Raw genomic sequence first — 25708 nt, forward strand, 5'->3', positions numbered from 1 at the left:
CCTTTTAGTTTTGTTCAAAATTCTAACTGTGCTTAGTTTGTGGTATTTGAATTGAGAAACAAGTATGAATCATCGCTACATTTAAATGTTGTTTTTAGTCACACACTAGGACCTGCAATGACGTCACAACACACGCATTGGCATGTTGTGCTTGCAGTCTTAATTCAAAAATGAAGTTTCTTTTAAAATAATTAACATAATTTATCCAGTTAGATATTTTATTTCGAAAGGGTTCAATAAGAACATTGACGTAAGCTGTACCGTTTGTTCTGCAGGCCAAGAGTCTGTTGTGTATTTATTTTAGCACTGCCCTTAGCGAGGGCGTAGGTTTGGTCTCAACATTGGTAGGGAGGATATGACAGCATAACCTGCATGTCCACTTTTTGCTCGGGACGGGACATTAATCAGAACAAACAGATTGGGTGAACAGGGGTCAGGGTTAAATTTCTCACGAATATGAACCTAATTCATTGATAGGCTAAATGATCCATGTAAAATAAATCTGTATTGACTGATATCAACCTTCACATGCATCTGTTCAGGTGGTACACCGTTCGGGTCAAACCTTTGTTTTCAAAAACTACTGAAGAAACATTTTGAAAACTTCCAATTTTATGAATTTTATTAGCAAAATTAAATTGCAAATTTGTCAAGAATCTCTAAAATATCCAGGAACACCAAAACTAAATTTCGTCTTTCCATAGGCGGAGGGTGACTTTTGGGGCGGGGGGGCACAACATGTTGATGACCCCGAAACGCAGCGTCAGCAATAAAATTAATTTACAAGAATATTTATAATAATACGTTGACAATGATTCCCCCCCCCAATTATTCTTGAGGGGAATTTTAAATCAGGCTGCTTAGGCAATACTTTTCGCCAAGATCGTCATCCATTCAGGGGCGGACTGGTAATCTGTGGCTTGTTATTGTCTCCTCTGTCAATCTAGTTGAATCTGCAACCATCATATGCTTTTGATAGCATCGTCGGTACGTATTTGATTTCTAAGATGTCATTTTGCATATATAGATAATTATTTTTGGTAAATTTAGTTATTGTGGAATATTATGTGAGAATTTATTTTGTCATTGTGCCTGATGGTTGTAGCGTTCTAATTAGCCAGTTAAAGAGAATAAATACAAGTGATAATAATTAACAAAGACGATTAATAGTATAAATACATGTTTAAATAGCAGTTAAAAAGCAGGTTGGTTTATTTCATTCACAAATTCAGTATATTTACATTGTATGGGAAAAAGATATTCATTTCATTTATTGTGTTTCAGTTTTACTCTTTACACGATGTCAATAAACCTGTGGACAATGGACAGCTGTCTTCAGAGTCGTGATGTCAAAGAGTTATCTAACTGCCAAGTAGTATCCAGCGTTCATATACCGAGGGCAGTACAGTTGTTATTGTCTCCTCTGTCAATCTAGTTGAATCTGCAACTATCTTATGCTTTTGATAGCATCGTCGGTACGTATTTGATTTCTAAGTTGTCATTTTGCATCTATAGACCAATATTTTTGGTAAATTTAGTTATTGTGGAATATTATGAGATAATTTATTTTGTCACAGTGTATGATGGTTGTAGCGTTCTAATAGCCAGTTAAAGAAAATAAATACAAGTGATAATTATTAATAAGGATAATTAATAGTATAAATACATGTTTAAATAGCAGTTAAAAAGCAGGTTGGTTTATTTCATTCACAAATTCAGTATATTTACGTTGTATAAGAAAAAGATATTTATTTCATTTATTGTGTGTTTCAGTTTTACTCTTTACACGATGTCAATAAACCTGTGGACAATGGACAGCTGTCTTCAGAGTCGTGATGTCACTAAAGAGTTATCTAACTGCCGAGTAGTATCCAGCGTTCATATCTGCCATGAAATACGATGGCGGAACGCCATTCCAGCAGACAATGCTTTTATCTCGAAGCTATGACGGCAACTGTCAAATGCCCATGTTTGAAAAAAAATATTTAAAATCTGCCACGCTGCCACACACGCATCTCCAATAAGAAAAAGCTACTAACGTCAGATTTACATACACAAGTGTTAACAAGCCAAATAAAGAGCTTGTTTAGCGTCATCTGTTTCCACTGATAGTTGCTATCCATTTATTCTACATAGTCCTTCCCAGCATCTCTATCTGACAAGTCACGTCGCCCTGCATACATATGGGGCGCCATTTGTAAAGCAGCACATGCAGAAATTTACGACAACATTTTCTCACATTTAGCGTCACGCAGTGTTAAAAATGTGTGAAATTTTTGCAGTCACTTTTTTTTTGTACATTTACAACATTATATAGCAACTTAAATATTTATTTTTAAATAATAAGTATTGGACTTGAATGTTTTAATCCAGAACTAAATATTTATTTAAATCTTAAATGTAAATCTTAAATTCATATTCTATATATATATTTTAAACTTATATCCTAAATACAGTTGTGGTCAAAAGTTTACATACACTTGTGAAGAACATAATGTCCTGGCTCCCTTGAGTTTCCAGTTATTTCTACAACTCATATTTTTCTCTGATAGAGTGATTGGAACAGATACTTCTTTGTCACAAAAAACATTCATGAAGTTTGTTTTTTTTATGACTTTATTATGGGTGAACAGAAAAAAGTGATCAAATCTGCTGGGTCAAAAAATATACATACAGCAGCGCTAATATTTGGTAACATGTCTCTTGGCCATTTTCACTTCAATTAGGTGCTTTTGGTAGCCATCCACAAGCTTCTGGCAAGCTTCTGGTTGAATCTTTGACCACTCCTCTTGACAGAATTGGTGCAGTTCAGTTAAATTTGATGGCTTTCTGACATGGACTTGTTTCTTCAGCATTGTCCACAAGTTCTCAATAGGGTTTAAGTCAGGACTTTGGGAAGGCCATTCGAGCCATTCCATTACCACTTTTGATGTGTGTTTGGGGTCATTGTCCTGTTGGAACACCCAACTGCGCCCAAGACCCAATCTTCGGGCTGATGACATTAGATTATCTTGAAGAATTTGAAGGTAATCCTCCTTCTTCATTATCCCATTTACTCTCTGTAAAGCACCCGTTCCATTGGCAGCGAAACAGCCCCACAGCATAATACTACCACCACTGTGCTTGACAGTAGGCATGGTGTACTTGGGGTTAAAGGCCTCACCTTTTCTCCTCCAAACATATTGCTGGGCATTGTGGCCAAACAGCTCGATTTTTGTTTCGTCTGACCACAGAACTTTCCTCCAGAAGGTCTTATCTTTGTCCATGTGATCAGCAGCAAACTTCAGTCGAGCCTTAAGGTGCCGCTTTTGGAGCAAGGGCTTCCTTCTTGCACGGCAGCCTCTCAGTCCATGGAGATGCAAAACAAGCTTGACTGTGGACACTGACACCTGTGTTCCAGCAGCTTCAAATTCTTGGCAAATCTGCTTTTTGGTGATTCTTGGTTGAATCTTCACCCTCCTGACCAGTTTTCTCTCAGCAGCAGGTGATAGCTTGCGTTTTCTGCCTGATCGTGGCAGTGACAAAACAGTGCCATGCACTTTATACTTATAAACAAATGTTTGCACTGTTGCTCTTGGGACCTGCAGCTGCTTTGAAATGGCTCCAAATGGCTTTCCTGACTTGTTCAAGTCAATGATTGTTCAAGTCAATAATCACTCACAAGAAATTGCTAATTCGTGTTGCTGTATGTATATTTTTGACCCAGCAGATTTGATCACTTTTTCTGTTAACCCATAATAAAGTCATAAAAGAACCAAACTTCATGAATGTTTTTTGTGACAAAGAAGTATCTGTTCCAATCACTCTATCAGAGAAAAATCAGAGTTGTAGAAATAACTGGAAACTCAGGAGAGCCATGACATTATGTTCTTCACAAGTGTATGTACACTTTTGACCACAACTGTATATATATATATATATATATATATATATATATATATATGAAATTTATATCCAAAATATATATCCTAAATCTGAATTTTATATTAAATCCTAAATGTATATGTTATATCTAAATACTATATTTAAATCTGGAAACAGTTGAAACTAAATATTGAGCGTAATATGCAAATTTACATGACGGGAGACCGGAAGTAACAAAATAAAAGCTGAAGCAGCTCAGACTGTTTGTTTATGTTGCTTGAAAATGAATAAAACCTACTCAACGGTGGCAGTCGGCTCTTGGACATGATTTATTGTGATAATAACAATATCTAGGTAAAATACACATTTAGGAGAAACCATTTAAGTAGTATTTTTTGCGGTACCCATTGACCGCGAAAAACGAGGGATCACACTATAACTCATTGATTTGATGATTATTATAGCCAAATTTCATACTCACAGGAGTAAATTTTTTGGAAAAAAGCCATGTTTTGCTGCGTTCTGCAACAAGTTCGAACATTATATTTTGACGACCAGACATTCTACGAATATTAAGGCAATTAAACTGTTTATGTATGTACTATGATTGGTATATTTCTATGATCTTTTTTTTTTTTTTTTTTTTTTTTTTTTTTAAAACCTTAGAGTTATAGTTGGTTATTTTGTATGTGTGAATCTATATATGTATATGGCGGAAAACACTCAGGTGACTTGAAGTTCCGCTCTGAGACCCCCAATTTGGCCAAATTTCAAAATTGTCTGATATGCCTGTGTGATACATCATTGAAAATGTTAAATCTCAATCTTCTGGGGGAATAAAAATTTTGAACAGGAGGGCATTTAAAAAAAAAAAAAAAAATTTTTTTAAACAGCAAAACCCTATCTGGTGGTGAGAGCACGCAAGAGCCGAATTACAGACACCATGACTTTAATGAGATATTATCGCAGACTTGCCTTGTTTCGATCCAAAAACTCAATGTAGCGTGTATCACTGAGTGTCAAGACATAACTGTGAATGGCCACAGCTGGATTTTTTGGGGATTTTATGGGTGAAACATGGTAATATAACAAGGGTCGCGATGCAGAAATCGCAGACATCAAGGAGTGGTCAAGATTTTCTTTTTCATATATTTACCATTTTAAACGTTTTATTTTTTTTTTTTTCCCAATTTTTCTTTGTTTGGATCAATTATTTATCATCTAACATATCGGAAAAAATGCAACAGTAGCAAAAAAAATACAATTAAGCGATAGTTATGAGGTAGAAATCCGTGACTTTTTTACAGACACCATTTTTTTCATTGTGACGTAATTTGTTTGTTTAAAATATGTGAGTGAATAATTTTTTAAAGTCGTTTTTTGTCTTTAAACAAAATATTAGACCTTAATTAATGATTCTAAGCTAAAAATGACAGACATTTTGAATGCTAAATATAATTAGTTACCTTCGTTTTATGGCTGGGTCAAAACAAAAGCGGTTGCGCGACGTCTGTAAACGGGGGTTTTCAGGGTAAAATGGACAAATTAAAAATAGTTTGGGAGCTTAATGAGCCATGAATCTGCTATGGCAGCATATAGACATATTGTTCTATCAAACACAACAGTTGTTTTGGCTTAAAATACAGCAGTTTCTCTTAAAGAGGAGTGGAAGAGCAGAAACTGCTTTTTCAGTCTTGTCTGTGTTTTCCGCCATTATTATTGTTATATATATATGCAATTAATCGCAATTCAAACCATCTAAATAATATGCCATATTTTTCTGTAAATTATTGTTAGAATGGAAAGATAAGACACAAGATGGATATATACATTCAACATACGGTACATAAGTACTGTATTTCTTTATTATAACAATAAATCAACAAGATGGCATTACCATTATTAACATTCTGTTAAAGCGATCCATGGATAGAAAGACTTGTAGTTCTTAAAAGACAAGTTATAGAAATTTTATATCAAAACCCCTCTTCATGTTTTCGTTTTAATAAAATTTGTAAAACTTTCAATCAAAAAATAAATTAGTAGCCCGCCATTGTTGATGTCAATAATTACTGACACAATGCTCATGGGTGCTGAAGCCTATAAAATCAGTCGCACCCAAGCGCCGGCAGAGGGCGGCAAAACTCCGAAAAACACAACAAGTACACCTTTCACTGTGCTCCCATTTTAATCTGTTTGAGCGGGGCATTTGTGCGTTAATTGCTCAAATATCTTAACGGGATTAATTTTAAAAATTCATTACCGCTCGTTAAGGTGATAATTTTGACAGCCCTAATACATACATATATATATATATATATATATATATATATTATTGTTATTGCCATTTTTCAAGAATTAATAAACATTGTTAAAAAACAGAGAGAAAAAAAGGTTGCAGTCTTAATGTTTTGGGAGTGTACTTAATCTTCACATTTTTTGGGTTGACCTGAACAATTTTATCAACTCTTAAGTTGAGCCCTCATTGAAAATAGTTTTTAGACATATTTTGTTTGGCCTGTCCAACCATGAAGAACTAGAAATAGATTAAAATATATGAAATACATATTTTCTTAATTTGAGCAAAATTCCACTTTCATTGTGTAAAATATGCAGTGGTGGATGAAGTATTTACTTTTTTTTTTACTTATGTAAAAGTACAGATACAGGTGGAAAAAAGTAGCAGCTTAAAAAAAATACAAGTAAAACGTAAAAGTATTTTCTCTCGAGGCGAAAATTTATGTATACAATATATATATATATACAATCACCCGCCACTTTATTAGGTACACCATGCTAGTAACGGGTTGGACCCCTTTTTGCCTTCAGAACTGCCTCAATTCTTCGTGGCATAGATTCAACAAGGTGCTGGAAGCGTTCCTCAGAGAGTTTGGTCCATATTGAGATGATGGCATCAAACAGTTGGTGCAGATTTGTCGGCTGCACATCCATGATGCGAATCTCCCGTTCCACCACATCCCAAAGATGCTCTATTGTATTGAGATCTGGTGACTGTGGTGGCCATTTGAGTACAGTGAACTCATTGTCATGTTCAAGAAACCAGTCTGAGATTATTCCAGCTTTATGACATGGCGCATTATCCTGCAGAAAGTACCCATCAGAAGTTGGGTACATTGTGGTCATAAAGGGATGGACATAGTCAGCAACAATACTCAGGTAGGCTGTGGCATTCCAACGATGCTCAATTGGTACCAAGGGGCCCAAAGAGTGACAAGAAAATATTCCCCACACCATTACACCACCACCACCAGCCTGAACCGTTTATACAAGGCAGGATGGATCCATGCTTGCATGTTGTTGACGCCAAATTCTGACCCTACCATCCGAATGTTGCAGCAGAAATCGAGACTCATCAGACCAAGCAACGTTTTTCCAATCTTCTATTGTCCAATTTCGATGAGCTTGTGCAAATTGTAGCCTCAGTTTCCTGTTCTTAGCTGAAAGGAGTGGCACCCGGCGTGGTCTTTTGCTGCTGTAGCCCATAAGCCTCAAAGTTTGACGTACTGTGCGTTCACAGATGCTCTTCTGCCTACCTTGGTTGTAACGGGTGGTTATTTGAGTCACTGTTGCCTTTCTATTAGCTCGAACCAGTCTGGCCATTCTCCTCTGACCTCTGGCATCAACAAGGCATTTCCGCCCACAGAACTGCCGCTCACTGGATATTTTTTCTTTTTCGGACCATTGTCTGTAATCCCTAGAGATGGTTGTGCGTGAAAATCCCAGTAGATCAGCAGTTTCTGAAATACTCAGACCAGCCCTTCTGGCACCAACAACCATGCCACGTTCAAATTCACTCAAATCACCTTTCTTCCCCATACTGATGCTCGGTTTGAACTGCAGGAGATTGTCTTAAACCATGTCTACATGCCTAAATGCACTGAGTTGCCGCCATGTGATTGGATGATTAGAAATTAAGTGTTAACGAGCAGTTGGACAGGTGTACCTAATAAAGTGGGGAGAACAAGTATTTGATACACTGCCAATGGGTTTTCCCATTGGCAGTGTATCAAATACTAGGGTTGGGGTTAGTTAGTTAGGGTAGGGTTAACTTAACGGCAAATACAATTGAACTACGAGTGCCAAAGATCGAAAAATGTAGGGAAAACTTGCCAGTTCGATACAGAGACAAACTTGTTACCACGGCGAAGGACAGATATGTGAGCAATTTTAAGGATGTGAACAATGTTGACCCTCACGAGCAAGCCGAACACAAATGGAATAAAGATGTCGACAAGCTTCCACCACTACGCGAAATGGACATCATGCTGTATTTAGTGTTTGGTGTATGTTACTACACTCATCAGCAATTCCGAAACTACAAATCGCTACAAAGCTACGAACAGTTTTGCTGCGGATGGGTGCAGGATCTGCACATTATGACCATAGCAAACGGCAACACCATCTTTCTAGCAAAGGTAGGCAATGTGTGTTTACATTAGTCTGTGACCACGGATGTACAAATTTTTTGTTGCAGAAAATGTAGCCTGTGTATAAATTCTTTGCCACTCTCTCACGTCAAAATATTACAGCTTTTTCATTTAGCAACGACAGGAATTATGTCTTATGAAGACAATGCACATGTATGCATGCTAGTTGTAGCTATAGCTAACAACAGGCCGACTTAGGTCGTAAAGTTACTGAAATTTGCGTAAACAAACGAAATTAACTTACCGGAGTGGAAGTGCATAGAGCAAACTCAGTGTGTAAGTGGAGAATCAAACGTTATGCCTTTCCTTCTGATCGAGGCCACCCATGCCATTCTTAGACGTTTGGTAAGTTCAGATATGACCTTTCCCTCGCCTTTTCTCCATGTAGGGATCCGGAAGAAACTCAGTGGTGTTCCGTCGAGCTGTACATTCTCCTTTCTATTCGATCGGTTGTTGCAATTCTTTACCGCACAATAATTTCCAACCATTTTTAAAAAGCGACCTGTGTTGAAATGCCTCACTGTTTATGTTTCTCGCTTCCAAAATGGCGATAGCAGCGGAAACCTCGCGAGTGCCACGTCATACGCTCGAGCCTAATAGACATATTGTTGTATCAAACACAACAGTTGTTTTGGCTTAAAATACAGCAGTTATTTTTTAAAGAGCAGTGCAAGAGCAGAAACTGCTTTTTCAGTCTTGTCCGTGTTTTCCGCCATATATAATGCAGTTATGTTTCATGAATAACATTTATATGCAAAAGATTTACATAAAATATTAATTTATATTTTTGTTTTTAGTTTCCGATTACATTTTTAACGCATACCATGTTCGTTTCAATATTGTTTGTGTTGTTATGTCACTTTTTAAAAATAACAATAAAACATACTTTTAAAAAATATATATTTTTTATTTATTTTATTTTACAAACACAAAAATTACAGACAACACTAATAACAAAAAAAAAAAAAAAAAAAAAATACAAACACAAATATGCCAGGGGGTATAAACACACCAAACATTGCGTAACAGAGAAACAAAAGATTAACGAATAATACTATGATCAACTATTCACAAAAAAGTCGTAGCTTTTCACAAATACCAACAATTTTTTCCGGTTTCCTATTCTTTGATTTTTTTCAGCAGATTCATGTACAATAAAACATACATAACGTTTTGCTGCTGGTCCACGTGACACTGCACGGAAGTGACGCGGGGCACTCAAAAGAGTTCAGCATCTGGGAGCAAAACACCAGCCAGCCTCATTTTTACTTGACATCGGGGATTCCAAGAAGCGTATTTGCAGACGGCAATAACCTCTACCAGTAAGTTATAGTAGTTTAATCGAGTATTTTGCATGCGTGTTGTGGTGTCTGCCATGTTGGGACATTCAGTGGTGCAGAACACAGCTGTCCGGCTGGCTGCCTCCTGAGCTGCGGCCTGGCGGTAAGATGCCTCCTCCTGGCTGCTGTGCACGTACTCCATACCTCCATAGGTTGTTGTTGTCTTTTGTTTTCGTGGTCAGACAGGTGCTTGGCATGGCGACCACCTACTAAATAACACGATAATCATCGGATATTTTACGCGCAAATCCATATGACAAACTGAGGTTGAGCTGCTAGTACGGCTCACGCGTTTTAAGCTAGCTAACGATAACAAAGCGTCGCACGGTTCACCTTCGCACACCTTGCCAAAAATTCCTCCACAGCATCTTCACTACGACATAGAGCGCAGCCATCATTGCTTTGTGATTTCTAATAAAATGAACTTGTGAATTTGTGATCATTTTAAAAGAAAATTTGTCAGAAGCCCGCCAGCAATCAACTTCTTATCATTTTAATCACAAATGTTGCTAAAACTGGGATGTAAAATGCGTATTCGGTTTGAGGTGAATGACATTTTCTTTTTTGACATTTAACGACTCATCTTGTCCGGTTGTGTACTCGGACTTGTGGATTGTGTATTTTTATTTTCACAACTGCGTAACGAGTATTTTGAGCCCCAGGACGCTCGACATCGTCTCAGCCATTGGTGTAATGATCACGGCCGCCGTTAGAGGGGGATCTGACGTAATCTCTTGGGTTCACAAGATTAAGACGTGAGCAGGTCCACTGTCCAGGACAATAAGCACACTTTAAACATGATCTCATTTACCTGATCATTAAGTTCATCTTGATCACATTTGAAATATAATGTGAAAACAAAGCATGAAAGAAGGGTTGCACCTATGTTTTCCTGCCATTGAAAATGAAGGGAAATGTTTGCCATTCGAAATGAATGGAACGACGTAAATGGCCGTCAATGGCATCTTCATTAAAAATGAATGTTTTTGGGGAATTTTGAGGGAACCGTAAATTTTGGGCAAATTCTGTTTACAACTTTTATCCTGCCTACCGTCCTGGAATTTTTGATGTGTAAATTATGCAATTTGGTCAAAAATTGTAGTACTAGATACGCTTTGATTTTTTTTTTTCCCCCCCAGAAAAACCCGTGTTTACGGGCGAACGGAAAATTTTGGGATGTCATTTGAAAAATTCCCTGCGTCGCGTGAAAATTCCGGTCATTTTGATATTTGAACAGTGACAGTCGGTCAAACGGTTTGGGCTGTGCGGCGCACCGAAAACACTCCATTTAAAAAAAAGGGAATTTTACATATGTGCCTTTGTCTTGCAAAACCCCATATGAAAGCGCTATATAAGTATAACACCATTTACCATAATAATGATAAAGCTGTGGCAACACCTCATGGCCCAAGGGGCAAATGAAGAGGACACTGGGATACACATACAGTCTCTTTTTAAGAGAATGTAATAAATACACAATTTTTTGTATACACCTTTTTTTTTTTTTTTTTTTTTTTTTACAAATTGCAGGTTTTGGTGGCCATCATGAATCCAGTGTACAGCCCTGCACCAACAGGGGTCCCCTTCACCAATTCTAAGGGTATAGGCTATCCTGGTAGGTTATTGGATCAAATATCACATATAATGGTACAATGCAAGCATTTAAATGTTTTTTGTTTGTTTGCCCCCCCACCCCCCCCACCCCACCCCCCACCCCTTCCCCCTATTTGCTCCTGAAAGCTGGCTTTCCTGTTGGGTATGCTGCAGCTGCCCCAGCATACACTCCAAATGTCTATCAAGGAGCGAATCCAGCCTTCTCAAGTGGTAAAGTCAATCTGTGGTGTGATACAGGGTTTATGCGGGTCATTAAAAAGCACTACAAGTCATGAAATGGATTTTGTCAAAACTAAAAAGCATAAAACTAAATTTCCGTGGCATTAAAAATTATGTAAACTTGATGGCCCAAAAAAATCTTTTTTTCCTCAACATAATTTATGAGTGTGGTATTATCGGTTAGCGAATAAGATCGGCCGAAAGAAGCATTTTAAAAGGATATCTGATAATATCGAGATTGGTTTTGGGCCAATATGCATGTTGCCTTCAAAGTGAATGTAGAAGCCTTTTGCCTTTGTACAAGGGCTGGTCACAGCTTAGCACAGTAGTTATGCCTATTGACCATTAGATTTCTCCAAACTAAGATGCTTGATTTGTTGTTTGAGCAGACCATTTGCATTCATATTGCAAAAATTAAACGAACAATAAAGGATTGAAAAATAACGAATTATAAACTCATTACATAACTCATTCACTGGACTGAAGCTGCGTGCTTTCGTTGTTATTTTGAGCCAGAAGCACTGGGTAAGGCATATGTGATATGGCAGCACCTTTTTGGCACTTTGCACTAACAGTTGTTTGAAAAACATGATGTTTGCATTATTTTGATTTCAACAATACAGTGTGTGTGTATATATAGAGGTGCCATATCAGCACTTTTTCATAACTTCAGTGGAAGTTCTTTTTTTCCCCACAGAATGTTTTTTGGGAAAATCTTGAAGTTGTTACATTTATCATTATTAAAGTATCTAGTGGGGCATCAATACAATTAGCCATATTATGGATGGGTGGATGTTAAGTTCACGACTGCATAAATCGGTATCGGATTTTTGGAGTTGGGCAATATCAGGATATCGGTTAAAAGGCCGGACAACTCTACTTACAATTTGTGTGTGTGAAACTATCTGCAGTCGGACTTGGGCATTAAATTAGTTTGAAGTAGTGTTAAAAAGCATTAAATGAGATTTGCTGATACCTGTAGAAACTCTGTTATAGTAATATGGGAATATTCCCATCTGTCAAAAATGCTAATCACATATAGTAGAATTTCTAATATAGTACAGTCGTTCATTTATTTAAAATAATGTGTTTTGTTCATTCATACATGCCACTGTCAAATAATGTGACGGATTACATCCTCTTCCACTAGCTAGAAGAAGGTAGCAAATAAACCTGTGTAACCACGTTTTGTAATATTTTTGTCAGATGTTTTTCAGTGTAAAATAAAACCACCTAAATGTTTCATTAGCATTTTTTTCCCATTACTGTACTGCAAGGAAACTAGTAAACTGTTAATTTAAAAGCCATGAAACTTAACATATTTTGCCTATTAATGTGATTATTAGATATGTGAATGCGTGTCATTCTTCCTCTCTATGATCCAGGTTATGCCCCTGGTGCACCATTCAAAATGTCCTGTTCCCCCAGCACTGGGACTGTCCCACCGTATTCGTCCTCCCCAAACCCTTACCCTGCTGCTGTATACCCAGTCAGGAGCACCTACCCTCAACACAACCCTTATGCACAGGTCTGTAGTACTGTGTGAAGTTGCCTATTTTAGAAATGACAAAAATACTAATGAATGAAATATCCTGCTTTGTGTGATCCAGGCATTGATTCCTTCACAACAGCAAGGTACTTACTTCACGCAGCCGTTGTATGCGGCGCCACCTCACGTGATCCATCACACAACAGTGGTTCAGCCTAATGGGATGCCTGCGGCCATGTATGCCCCGTCCATCCCTCCTCCCCGCAACAACGGGGTTGCCATGGGTATGGTCGCCGGGACCACGATGGCCATGTCAGCTGGTAAGTAGCTTTAAAGTAGTAAGTGGTGCCTTGAGATCAGATTTGGGACAATATATCTTTTGACGATATGAAACTTCACAATACGCGTCGACTTCGGAGAAATTGGATCGCAATATATAGACTAGATGCACTGCTACATGACTTTAGTAATGTAGCACATAAATATTCTAGTGAAATTGATGACCAATCTTAGCAGCTTTACAAGAAGTAGCCACTGACCATTAAGTGGCACTCGTAAGGCAGAGTAGTTCATTTTCCACTTACATTATGTAAGCAGAAGAACAGGCTTCCACCCTTTTCGCGAATAATGAGAAGGCTCTAGCTGCTGCCTGCAGACTCGCCAACCGCACCCCCTGCTTTCAACGACCCTTCCCCTAACCCAGGGGTGGGCAAACCGGTCCTCGAGGGCCGCAGTGGGTCCTGGTCTTTGTTCCAACTGATTCAACACAGACAATTTAACCAATGAGGTTTCAGTGGAAACAAGAAGCACCTGACGGCAATCAAGTGATTACACTTGTAAGAAACCAGATTGGTGAAAGGCTGTCCTCATGATGGGTATGAACAAAAACCTGCACCCACTGCGGCCCTTTGTGGAATAGTTTGCCCACCCCTGCCCTAACCTTAGTTACCAAAATATACAGGACAGTATATACCCTACCCACCGACGTCACAAAACCACGTGCTCGCTGTGTGGTTCCGCCCACTTGTCCGTCATTTTGTCTCTGTATTAGCATTGTTTTCAATTGATCGAGGAATTTAAAATGCATTTCATGGAAGACCCGGTGCTTTCTGATGCCGTAAACTCACTGGATGTGTTGCATAAAAGGCGTTATGTGGAAAAGCTTCGTTCTATACAGTCGCCAGATCCATATTTGATGCCCAAATCGATGTTTTTCGACCCACTGTCTTCGCCCTGTCTGCCTGACATCTGCTACGCTGATATTTACAATTATCTTGTCCACACAAAATCAGCCTATTCTCACGAAAATTTGAAAAACTTCAAGAGCTTGGAGGCTTATAAATACTTCGTTGCTGGTTGGGTGAAACAGGTCCTCGTCCACGAAAATTCGGCAGGAATCTATCTTGTGCTTGGAAAGGTGAGTTACGAAATTTTCAATTCAAAATCTTTTGTTATTGCTAACATCCACTGTCAAGTCTAGTGTATTTCATGTCGTTTGTCAATGGAGTTAAGGCTTTTAATGTTTATATGGTTTAGCGATAGCACTCTCACTACATACATACGTGTATGTTGTCGCCGATTAGCCTAGCAATGATCTTAATTGTGGTTATTTGTCAGCCCCGTAGACGAGGCCAGTTTCTTTCACTTGGTACCAGCTAAATATTATTCAAAAAATAACGATGGTGGAAGAAAGGGAAGTCACAAACATCTTGAATTTGAAACTATGTCGTACTACGTCGTATGTTGTCGGCGATTAGCCTCGCAATGATCTTAATTGTGGTTATTTGTCAGCCCAAAACCCTCTAAGTATATCTTAAATGCATCTTACCGGATATAAAATGATTACTACATAGTCTGTGGTGATTTTTTGGTGCCCAGTTTTCATGTCGAATTGCAGCCGTCCATTTCGCTCTCTTTGGATCCCTCAGAATACGGTAAAACTTCAAGTCTCTCCTTCCATCTTCTCTGTTAGTGCAACCAACAGCCACACACGCCGTCACCATTTTGATTATTAATGTTAAGGAGCAGAAAAACACGCCGTAAATAGGAGAAATGTACGTAGCCGTAACAGGTTAACACTATGTTTTGACGGACAAGTGGGCGGTACCATTCAGGAGAGCGGAGTTGTGACGTCACGTGGGTAGGGTCTATAGGCATGTGCCAGGATGCGATTCTGACGGTATGATAACCTTAAGCCAAAATATCACGGTTTTACTTTGAAATATCTGGGTTTAAAAAACAACTTTTTTTCCTTTGAACAGGATTTTTATTTTTCAAAACATATTAGTAAATTTAAACATAAGTATAATGTTAAAATTAAAAAAAAAATCTATATTCTAAATAAAATTAAAATAAATGCAGTCCTTTAAGTAAACCTAAACCCACAGCCACAGCTCAACTTTATTACCATCAAAACAAAAATAATTGAATACTTTTCCATAAAAAGCATGCGTGTATGACTCGTATCATGTTGACATTACACACTTTCTGAACACAGGCAGTTGCCAGAGAGAGAAAAAACTCCACATTTTACCACCGCTAGACACACTAAACACGCTGGAGTTAACTCGTAACTGGTGGGAAACGTACATGACTGTGTTTGCTAACATTTAATTTTGTATGAATGCGAAATCATATTGGAGCTATTGCCTCCTCGGTAGCCACTTTCCGCAAACATGTCTTCCATTTCGGTTGGCCCTGCTCCTGTAAGCGGCGGCCGTCTGTAACTTTTCTGTAGCCGAAGCATAGGCTTCATAACCTATTGACATGACATGGGAAGCGGGGCCGATTCGTAGGGGGCCTAGTTTCAAAAACTTCAAATATTTTCAAAACCAAAGCTGCTACCGACCTAAAACCAAAACGGCCACCTACCTTAGCCATATAGGAGTCTCCATGAGCAGCGGCATCAAAAAAGTCAAAGCCATTCCCTTATAAAATCCCGATATTAATTATTTTCTATGTAAGTATAACACAACTTAAAATGGCTATATAAGTTAGATTTTACACTAGATGCACAAAAATCACCAAATGCAGAGATAATCACCTATATTTTCAGGATCAATAGCAATATTTAACATATCGTGTAAGTTTTTACCAAAATAGCAACTTAATTTTTTTTATTTACTGCAAGTTTTCAACAGCTAATTAATCACTCAATTAAACATCAGAAACTTAATACTTGAGGAAAACATGCAGAATCAATCGTAGATAATATTGAAATAGATAATCAATCAATTCTATATACAATCACAACTTATTATAGAATAGAATATCCCCTTATTATCATTATACACTATATACTGTTAGCAAATGAGGCTAGCTTCAATCACGCATGCATGGTGCGAAAAATATATTTATCTTGAATCCTCGAACAAATCACTCCTGAGACAATGCTTCCTTTTTGTATGTGTTACAGCTTTTGTCGTTAAATCCAATCGTAAGTAAATCCAAGCTTAAATCCGACACGAGCGTGTGCCGTCGTCGGCTATTACTAAATGAAGCTCTGATAAGGCGTGACGCAAAGAATGACGAAGTGTCAGGTCAATAGATTTTTTAAGTCTATGGCTGAAGTAGTCCCATACCAGCGATTTCGTTTTCTTCGATGGGGGAAAAAGTTTTTACCTCCTCCAGCCATCGTGGAGCACAGCTTACTCACTGACTCTGAGCAACAACCGGTGGGGGTTGGTTGAGCCTTGCAGCTTGAAGTGAGGGATTTCTCCATGCATTATTGGGACATAAAAAATAGCTAATACCCTAGGGACGGTATTACGGAAAATTTTTGCGGTTTTGAAACCTAGACGTTTTCATATCACGGTATACCTTGAAACCGGTAATCGGCACAAGTCTAGTACAGTATAATAGGAACAGTTCATATAGATAACTGTGTGCCGAGAAAAAAAATACCATTGTTTTAAAAACAACAACAACAAAAAATTCAAACATCCTCAGCCAGTGGTTCTTAACCTTGCTAAAGGTACCGAACCTCACAAGTTTCACAGGTGCATCCACCGAACACTTCGGAATTAGATTTCAAATTCAATACTGCTATTTTGCTATATCTAAGCTAGCAAGCTAATAGCTAAAACATCCTCAGCTGGTGGTTCTTAACCTTGCTAAAGGTACCCAACCTCACAAGTTTCACAGGTGCATCCACCGAACACTTCGGAATTAATTTCAGATTCAATACTGCTATATTGCTATATCTAAGCTAGCAAGCTAATAGCTAAGTGAATTCCTGTTCAAATTTCTTCAAATTTTGACGGCATGTTTTTTGAAACTGATCAATATTTGAGTCCACGCTGCCAATAGGTATGTTATAGTTTTTCATATCAAGTATGAGTCAACCTTCCACTGAGCAAACCAGTTTCTGTTACAGTCAGATAGAGGACTGGCAATTGAAAGAATGGAATGGAGTAAAGCATGGGTGTCAAACTCATTTTGTTTTGCAGGCCACATTTGGAATAAATTAAAAAAAATATATATATATGTATATAGTGGGGAGAACAAATATTTGATACACAGTCAATGGGAAAACCCATTGGCAGTGTATCAAATACTTGTTCTCCCCACTGTATATATTCTAAATAAAATTAAAATCAGTCCTTTAAAGTGCATGTAACACGAAAAAGCATGTTTATTCATAATATACGCGGTATTTTATGCCCCTGAATGATATGGACCGCTTGGATGTGTGTGGAAGCGATCGCTATTTTTATTTAGTTTTTTGAATCCCGCGCCATGAAAATGAGTGACTTCCGGCTTCGGTCTTGCATTGAGGATGAGGACGCTGTGACGTGTACGGTAGAAGACGTCCTCTTCCCGCCACAGTGTACTGTTGTGTATGAGGACGAAGGATTCAGCTGATTTTGCGGATTAATACGTTTATTTTTCGCATCACGCCAGCCAAACGGCTGCGCAGAAAAATAATTCTGTATGAGGGAGAGGCGTATGCGCCTTTTTGGAGTTTCAAAAGGTTCCCCATTCACCGTGGATATTTACTGTGGGACCATTGGACTTACGAGGAAGTGAGTAAACATCTTGTTTTGTATTATGTCAAATACGAATACAGCGATTACAAAGTAAACACTACGTTTGATCATTGATAGGCATGTAAAAAGCTCTCCTCATGCTCATTAGCAGCACGTTAGCTGCACAACAACTCCAGCCACCCTCCTCCGGGGAACAAACTGTAAATTGCTCTCCGCCGGGCGGTTTGCCGATCCGCAAAGACAATCGACAACCGGGTCGTCATGTCAAATAATCCAGGCTAGTTATGTGTGATTTTCCGCTTCGAAGACAAAATTCATAATAACATCACTCGGTTCGGGTTAGCATGTCGGCGAGCTGTCACGCCTTCTGGTTTGTTTACATTCTCCGAAGCCAGGGAAGGGAAATGACATATGTCCGATTTAGGTGTCATAGAATATCGTTCGGGAGGTGCGACAGTAAAGGTGAAGTCGACAGTTTTGACCATTATGGAGTAATTTTGCTATGTCGTCCTGAATAAATGCATTTTTTATTATTTCATATTCCATTCAGCACAAGACTGTTATTTGTCATGACCATGCCATTTATTTAGCAATTGGGGAAAATACTTGGATAAAAAGAATATCCTGTAAAAATATTGAAGTAAAGAGACAAAAACAATGACATTTTGCCGCTCTCTTCGTCGCGTTTTCCTCGTTGTGAATAGTTCCCCCTCGACGGGCTGAATGGTCCTTCTCAAGCCATTTTTTAGCTATTGGGGAAAAATACTTGGATAAAAAGAATATCCTGTAAAAATATTGGAGTAGAGAGACTGAAACAATGACATTTTGCGGCTCTCTTCGTCGCGTTTTCCTCGTTCTGAATAATTCCCCCTCAATGGGCTGAATAGTAAAACCGATGAGCCCAGTCTACCGCTGACGTCATCCACCTGTTGGGGACGCTAAAGCTCTATAATGGTAGGCGTGGCTAACCGGCAGATTAAAAGACTGATTTCTCGTCATCTGCACTTTGCTAAATTGTTGTATATAGTCGAATCGTCTCAAAATGTGATTCTAATTCACATAATAATGCCATTTAAGACTTTTTTGTCTCGTGTCGTATGCTCTTTAAGTGAACCTAAACCCACAGGCACAGCTCAACATTATTATCATCAGAACAGAAATAATTGAATTATTTTCCATGAAAATCACACGTGTATGACTCGTATCATGTTGATATTGTACACACACACACTCTCTTTCTCAACACAGACAGTTGCCAGAGAGAGAAAAGCACCACATTTTACCTCCGCTAGACTAACTAAACATACTGGAGTTAACTCGTAACTGGTGGGAAACGTACATGACAGTGTTTGCTAACCTTTAATTTTGTATCAATTCGAAATCATATTGGAGGTATTGCCTCCTCGGCAGCCACTCTCCGCAAACATGTTTTACATTTCGGTTGGCCCTCCTCCTATAAGCGGCGGCCGTCTGTAACCTTTCTATAGCCGAAGTATTCCCATACCAGCGATTTCGTTTCTTTCAATGGGGGAAAAAGTTTTTACCTCCTCCTCCCATTGTGCAGCACAGCTTAAGCCTGAGTTATACTCCCGCGTTGCGGTGACGGCGTAGCGACTACGGCGTCATTCGACATTCGATAGTTCTGCGGTGAGGGAACGCGTTGCTCTGTAATTCACCGCCAAGCCACTAGAGGGATGTGGCGTTATGTTTGTACGGTTTTGGGGCATGATTGTTGACTACTTCCGCTAGTCGGAGAAAAAATAAACAATGCAAGATGGAACTCTTGAAAGTAAATATTCTGCTCATCAACACTGAATAAATATTGAACATACAAATGTTGACGGGCAGGCGACGCAGAAGACGGTTTCGAGGCGGTCTGGCCGACTTTTGATGCCGCACAGAGAGTTTTAGACTCGGGTGGAGAGAGCTAGCTGTGGCGGCTAGCTTCAAACTGGCGTCGAGCACTGCGTTCAAGGTCTGCAAAGCCCTCCAGCCTGATTTGTTTGCCGTGTCCTACAACCAGCCAGTGGGAAGCCATAGCAGATTTCTGGCGTCTAAGGAACTTCCCAAACTGCGTTGGGAGGCTTGATTTTAAGGTTATCATAAAAAGCACCGAGGCACTCTCAATCAGTGATGATGTATTGTGTGTGTGAACTGTCTGTTATTGAAAATTAAAGATCAAAACAACTCTTTGACACCAAATCTGTGCTTTATTCTTCATATACTTGAAACATATGTACACAGTAAATGATGAAGTGCACCAACCAAAAATACGACATAAAGTGATAAAAAGTTGGCAGTTTTTGGCCGACTGTGTCACCGCTTCGTGTGGCCACTCGATTCCGACCACCCACGTCTCGGTGGTTCTTCCATTTATTTATTTTTTCGATCGCCGACCTTGCCATTTGGCAGTCACAATAATAATTTCTTGACGAGACTTGCTCTTCGATGATACTCCCGTCGGCTCGGTGCATTTTTGCGTGTAGAAAATAATGTTTGATTCTATTCTACAATGGCGGTGTTTTCGCCCGGAAACAACAGTCTGAGCGGACCAATCACAGTCAGTTTTCGCTACGTCAACGCGTGTACGCGACGCGAAGGTTAGAAAAATCGAGAGGTGCGCGTCAGGCTACGGCGTAGGGTCGTAACTCGATTCTTCCTTGACGGCGTAGGTCTGACGCGGAAGTATAACTCGGCCTTTACACACTGACTCTGAGCAACAACCAGTGGGGGTGTGGTTGAGCCTTGCAGCTGCAAGTGAGGGATTTCTCCATGCATTTTTGGGACATAAAAAAAAAACTAATACCTTAGGGACGGTATGATGGAAAATTTTTGCGGTTTTGAAAACTTGACGTTTTCATACCACGGTATACCTTGAAACCGGTAATCATCACATGTCGATTTGTATGTAAAGTTAATGTCCTGGATTTACACTGTCAATCCCATTCACTCTGCATGACAGGAACTTTGCTGTCGACTCCGTCACCAGCGCCCGCTGCTCTCGCACCACACCCAGTCACCATGCCCACATATCGGCCAGCCGGCACGCACAGCTACAGCTATGTGCCCCCACAGTGGTGAAGTTGAAGCAGAGTGAGTATGACACATGGCCTTTTAACATGCTCAAAAAGTTATTTTTTTTTTGTTCTCACTATATGGACTTGTGTATCCCTGCAGGTGAGTTAGATATGCATTCACACGCCACTCCAGTGTTTTTTGCTAGAGGTGGTGGACCAACTCTGCCAGCATCTGCAACCAGTTTGTCTTCTTCCAGTATAATGTGAATCCAAAACCATGTAGGTCCATTAGGATAGAGAGGGGGGTCGGGGACGTTAATCCCCATATCTTAATGGAATTAGGCTTCATTCCATGCTGCACTCCTACAAGCCTGTTGCATATCTCACATCAAAACAGCCCAAGCCTCCATGCAATTGTTAATGCAGGCTCATGCAGATTTTTAGAGTTTTAACTAGCTTGTGGTGAAATCGGAGTTCGGAGTAGTTTATCCCCACCTGTTTCGGAGATGGCGTCTGATGTTGAATGCATGTTCTGTATGTTGATATGTTAAGTAATGCTAGCTCAATCGATCTGCTGTGACAGATGCAAACTCCTTCAAAAGGAACACATCCAAAGGACGTTAAAAGTAATAAATCCCCAATGCTGACTCCCCAGTCGCACCATGTTAAATGTGAAACAAAATGAGAAGTATTCATGCAAAAATAATAATAAAAACGAAGAGCAACGCTGCACTGTCATGCAGAACCAACTGTTCTGTTTTCACAGCTTTGTGTTTAACTAAGTGGAGCTTGTTTGTTTTATTTGATTTCTTTCGGTGATGCAGTACGTGCATTGTGTTTTACCGTTAGTGTATTTAAGGGGAAGAGTGTGACTTCTTGGCTACGGCTGAATGCCCGGTCCTTAAAATCATTTCAAGTTCTCAAAATCTCACAAATAATGGTTTCGTGCACAGGTTGAGGCAGTTTTTTGATTTGTACCTGAATTTTTTTTTTAAATGGAAAGGTGGTCAAGCTATTTTAGCCAGGACAGAGTGAATATACAGGAACCATTGTGTGAGTTTAGATTGATCGTAAAACCATAGGAAATTGTGCAGGCCATTAAATGGTCTCAATTATTTTTTTTCTTAGTAGGTCTTAAACACTACATCACTGCTAACTACTAAAATTTAAGAAACCATTTACTATTAAACCGTATCTGTGAAAAGCACTACTGATTGAAAGCACTAAGTGATTCTAAGCCGTTTTTGACATTGCTTGCAGTTGTAGCATCAGGCACTCTTCAAATCACTGTCTCAGCCTTGCTTTACGATGTCACCTCAGTCACCTGAGTTCAATAATCTGTTTTGTACATGTTATTTTGGTTCTTGTTTTGTATTCTAAAGAAAAGAGCAAAAAATAAAAAGGAATACAAGAATGGACTTGTTTGCTTTATTTGTATACATGTACTTCTTAATGTAAGGGCGTAGATTTGCATAGGGACGGTAGGGACGTAACACTGACAACTTTTTAGGTTTCTCAGATTGTCCCCCGTCTTTTAAGCAACCTTATTTGCATTAAATAATGACTTTAGTTATATAGGTAGTTTACATTGTTTTCCCATATGTTGTAAGGATAGAATTGACTCTACAACTATTAAGTGACAAGATGCCGCTGCCTCCGCTCCCTTCGGAGAGGAGGGATATAAAAAAAAAAAAAATTCGGCCAGCAGCAGCAGCTGCCAAAAAGATATCAATGTTGTGGAGGTGGGGAACGCACCACTAATTTTGCTACTGTAAGTCCGACCTGCCTCAGAGTTAGCGTAACATTAAACTGTGTGAATTTGCTAATCTGCAAAACTTGAGTAGGAAGCTGCTTAGAAGTGTCCTCCTGTAACTACTTTTAACGATAATTAAACTGAGAAATGTAGTGAACAGAGGTTTACCCCCCTTCTCCCCAATTTTCATTTTTATCTTATTTATGTGGTCTTAAAGCAGCCCAAAAGAGTTTTCATTTTTTGTTGCGTCTGCTTGTGGACAAAAGTACAAGTAGAAGTGTTTTACCTGAAGGAAGGCTCCATTGATATTTATTTTTGTTATTCCCTGAGAAGCTTGTATTTTTTTTTTTTTTTTTTTTTTTTGCATTCCTGGCTAGTTTAGAGATTATGAACAAGTTTTTAAATATTGTGTATGTTAATTTATGTTCAAATATTGCATTTTAAATGTGCTAATAAAATCCACACATTTATTCTTGAAGTTTTCAAAATGTTGCATTAGTATCTGAAAATACAGGTTTGAATCAAACGATGTATCACTTGAACCAATACAAATCAAAGTATAAGTCAGTACAGATTCCTTTTGCATTGATCACTTAGCCTATCAAATATTCGTTAGAAACGGTGCCCTGACCCCCGTTCACCCAATCTGTTTGGGCTTAAAAAATGTCCCGTCCCCAGCAAAAGTACATGCAGGTTGTGCTGCTATATCGTTCCAACCAATGTTGAGACCCAACCTACACCCTCGCCTTGGTGAGAATGAACATCAGTGTGCATTGTAATGTTACAGTTTAGGTTAACCTAAGATACTTATATCAAATGCTTGTATTGATACATAGTCTTACATGCATGCATTGGCATGCAAAATATTCAAATAATGTACATATGTTTATATTTTTTTTAGGGCTGTCAAACAATCAAAATTTTTAATCGAGTTAATTACAGCTTAAAAATTTATCGTAATTAATCGCAATTCAAACCATCTATAAAATATGCCATATTTTTCTGTAAATTATTGTTGGAATGGAAAGATAAGACACAAGATGGATACTGTATATACATTCAACATACGGTACATAAGTACTGTATTTGTTTATTATAACAAATCAACAAGATGGCATTAACATTATTAACATTCTGTTAAAGCAGTGGTCCCCAAACTACGGTCCGCGGGCCGGATACGGCCCGCCACCCCATTTGGTCCGGCCCCCTGAACAATTTATTATTATTTTTTTTCAATAGTGTTATTTATTTCCTGGCTTTTTTTTCTGTGAAGAACGCAGAGAGGGTTATTTGGTTATTATCTATTTAATTAATAGTTTTATTATTATTTATTATTATATTATGATATGATTTAATATAATATAAAATAATATAATATATCATAATATAATATATATATATTTTTAAAATTTTATTTACTTTTGGTCCGTGAAGAATCCAGAATGGGTTATTTGATAGTGGCTTTCTGAAAAACAATAAATTTTTACATTTAGGCACTCCTGCAATCGTCACACTTTTTCTGTTACAAACTGACCCGGCCACTCATCAGAGAAGGGAAAAGTTATGTGGCCCTCGCAGGAAAAAGTTTGGGGACCCCTGTGTTAAAGTGATCCATGGATAGAAAGACTTGTAGTTCTTAAAAGATAAATGTACGTACAAGTTACAGAAATTTAATATTAAAACCCCTCTTAATGTTTTCGTTTTAATAAAATTTGTAAAATTTTCAATCAAAAAATAAACTAGTAGCCCGCCATTGTTGATGTCAATAATTACACATTAAACCCATAAAATCAGTCACACCCAAGCGCCAGCAGAGGGCTACAAAACTCCAAAAAACACAAGTAACAACTTGGCATTGCACTGTGCTGTCATTTTAATCTGTTTGAGCGGGGCATGTGCGTTAATTGCGTCATATATTTTAACGTGATTAATTTAAAAGATTAATTACCGCCCGTTAACGCGATAATTTTGACAGCCCTAATTTTTTTTAGATATCAGGCCCCTAGATGGTGCGAATACACTTCTAGTTTTCCAATAAACAAGAGGAAGAAAGCCAGGTTGGGGGGTGGGTACACCAACATAGATGTCACATATATTGGACTAGATGTCCGATGCGTGCTGTGAGCCAACGGAGATAGGCGTTGTCACTTGTCGGCCATTTTGCGTCAGGCCCATTCAAGCGTTTCTTTAAAATAGCCTGCTTTTCAACCAGTTTTTAAACCGCTTAATTTAGCATAATAGCTAGAGATCCAGTAAATTTACTGCATACAAAAACAAAAATTACTTATTTTTACTTTTCAACACCAAGCCCTAATCAAAACACGTTATGTAATTTTGTTATAAACCAAACTGTTGCTAATCCGTCATGAATTCAGTATGTTAAGAAAATTTTACTGGTGAAAATCACTCAGTTACGTCCAATGCATTCAAACCCAACAGGGAAATCACCCGATGCAAGATGGCATGCTACTTTTATAGATATATCCTATGTTAGGCTAGATGTATAAAGCACGCCAAAGCCAAAGGGGACGGGCGTAATCAATTTTCGGCAGGTTTGCGTCGAGAACACTCCTTAAACAGAACATTGTAGTCAGTTGAATAAGTAATTATCAATTATCAACCAATTTTCAAACTCCTTTTTCTGTCATTAACGTCAGAGATGTTGTAAATTTACTGCATACTTAAAAAGCCAGGTGCAAGATGGCAGCCAGTGACTTACGCTGCCAAATCTAACTTTAGGCATCTAGCCTTATCTTAATGATATCTACGTAAGCAGTGTTTTACCGCGCGAATTTGTAATTAATATGGATTTCCAACTCGTCGTCAGCAGCATTCTATCTTGAAGGTTTTCATTTGAAATGCCAATTCCTCTGCATTCGGCATCATCTCGTACTCATTTGCGTGAGTTGCATTGATGTCGCCGTGTTGTATCTGGTTTGTCGTGTTTGTAAAATGAATGACAAAGTTCTTGTGACT

At 38.5% G+C, this 25708-nt stretch overlaps 2 protein-coding genes across 3 annotated transcripts in view; both read left to right on the forward strand.

Moving 5' to 3' along the window:
• The first annotated feature begins 9482 nt into the window (after positions 1 to 9482).
• fam168b (family with sequence similarity 168 member B) lies at positions 9483 to 22541 on the forward strand. Its single transcript, XM_057824811.1, has 7 exons — positions 9483 to 9634; positions 11183 to 11267; positions 11393 to 11476; positions 12871 to 13013; positions 13096 to 13294; positions 20925 to 21055; positions 21140 to 22541. Exons 2-6 carry the CDS (start codon positions 11198 to 11200, stop codon positions 21041 to 21043), a joined length of 615 nt encoding a protein of 204 aa, XP_057680794.1. The 5' UTR covers positions 9483 to 9634; positions 11183 to 11197; the 3' UTR covers positions 21044 to 21055; positions 21140 to 22541.
• A 2944-nt stretch (positions 22542 to 25485) lies between these two features.
• Positions 25486 to 25708, forward strand: part of rbbp8 (retinoblastoma binding protein 8) — a 40811-nt gene continuing 40588 nt past the window's right edge. For both annotated transcript variants that reach the window (XM_057824764.1, XM_057824765.1), the window contains exon 1: positions 25486 to 25633. The gene's annotated coding sequence lies outside the window, so the exon portion shown is untranslated. The remainder of the gene's footprint in view (positions 25634 to 25708) is intronic.

This window comes from Corythoichthys intestinalis, chromosome 20 (genome assembly GCF_030265065.1).
Source record: "Corythoichthys intestinalis isolate RoL2023-P3 chromosome 20, ASM3026506v1, whole genome shotgun sequence".
Lineage (NCBI taxonomy): Eukaryota > Metazoa > Chordata > Actinopteri > Syngnathiformes > Syngnathidae > Corythoichthys > Corythoichthys intestinalis.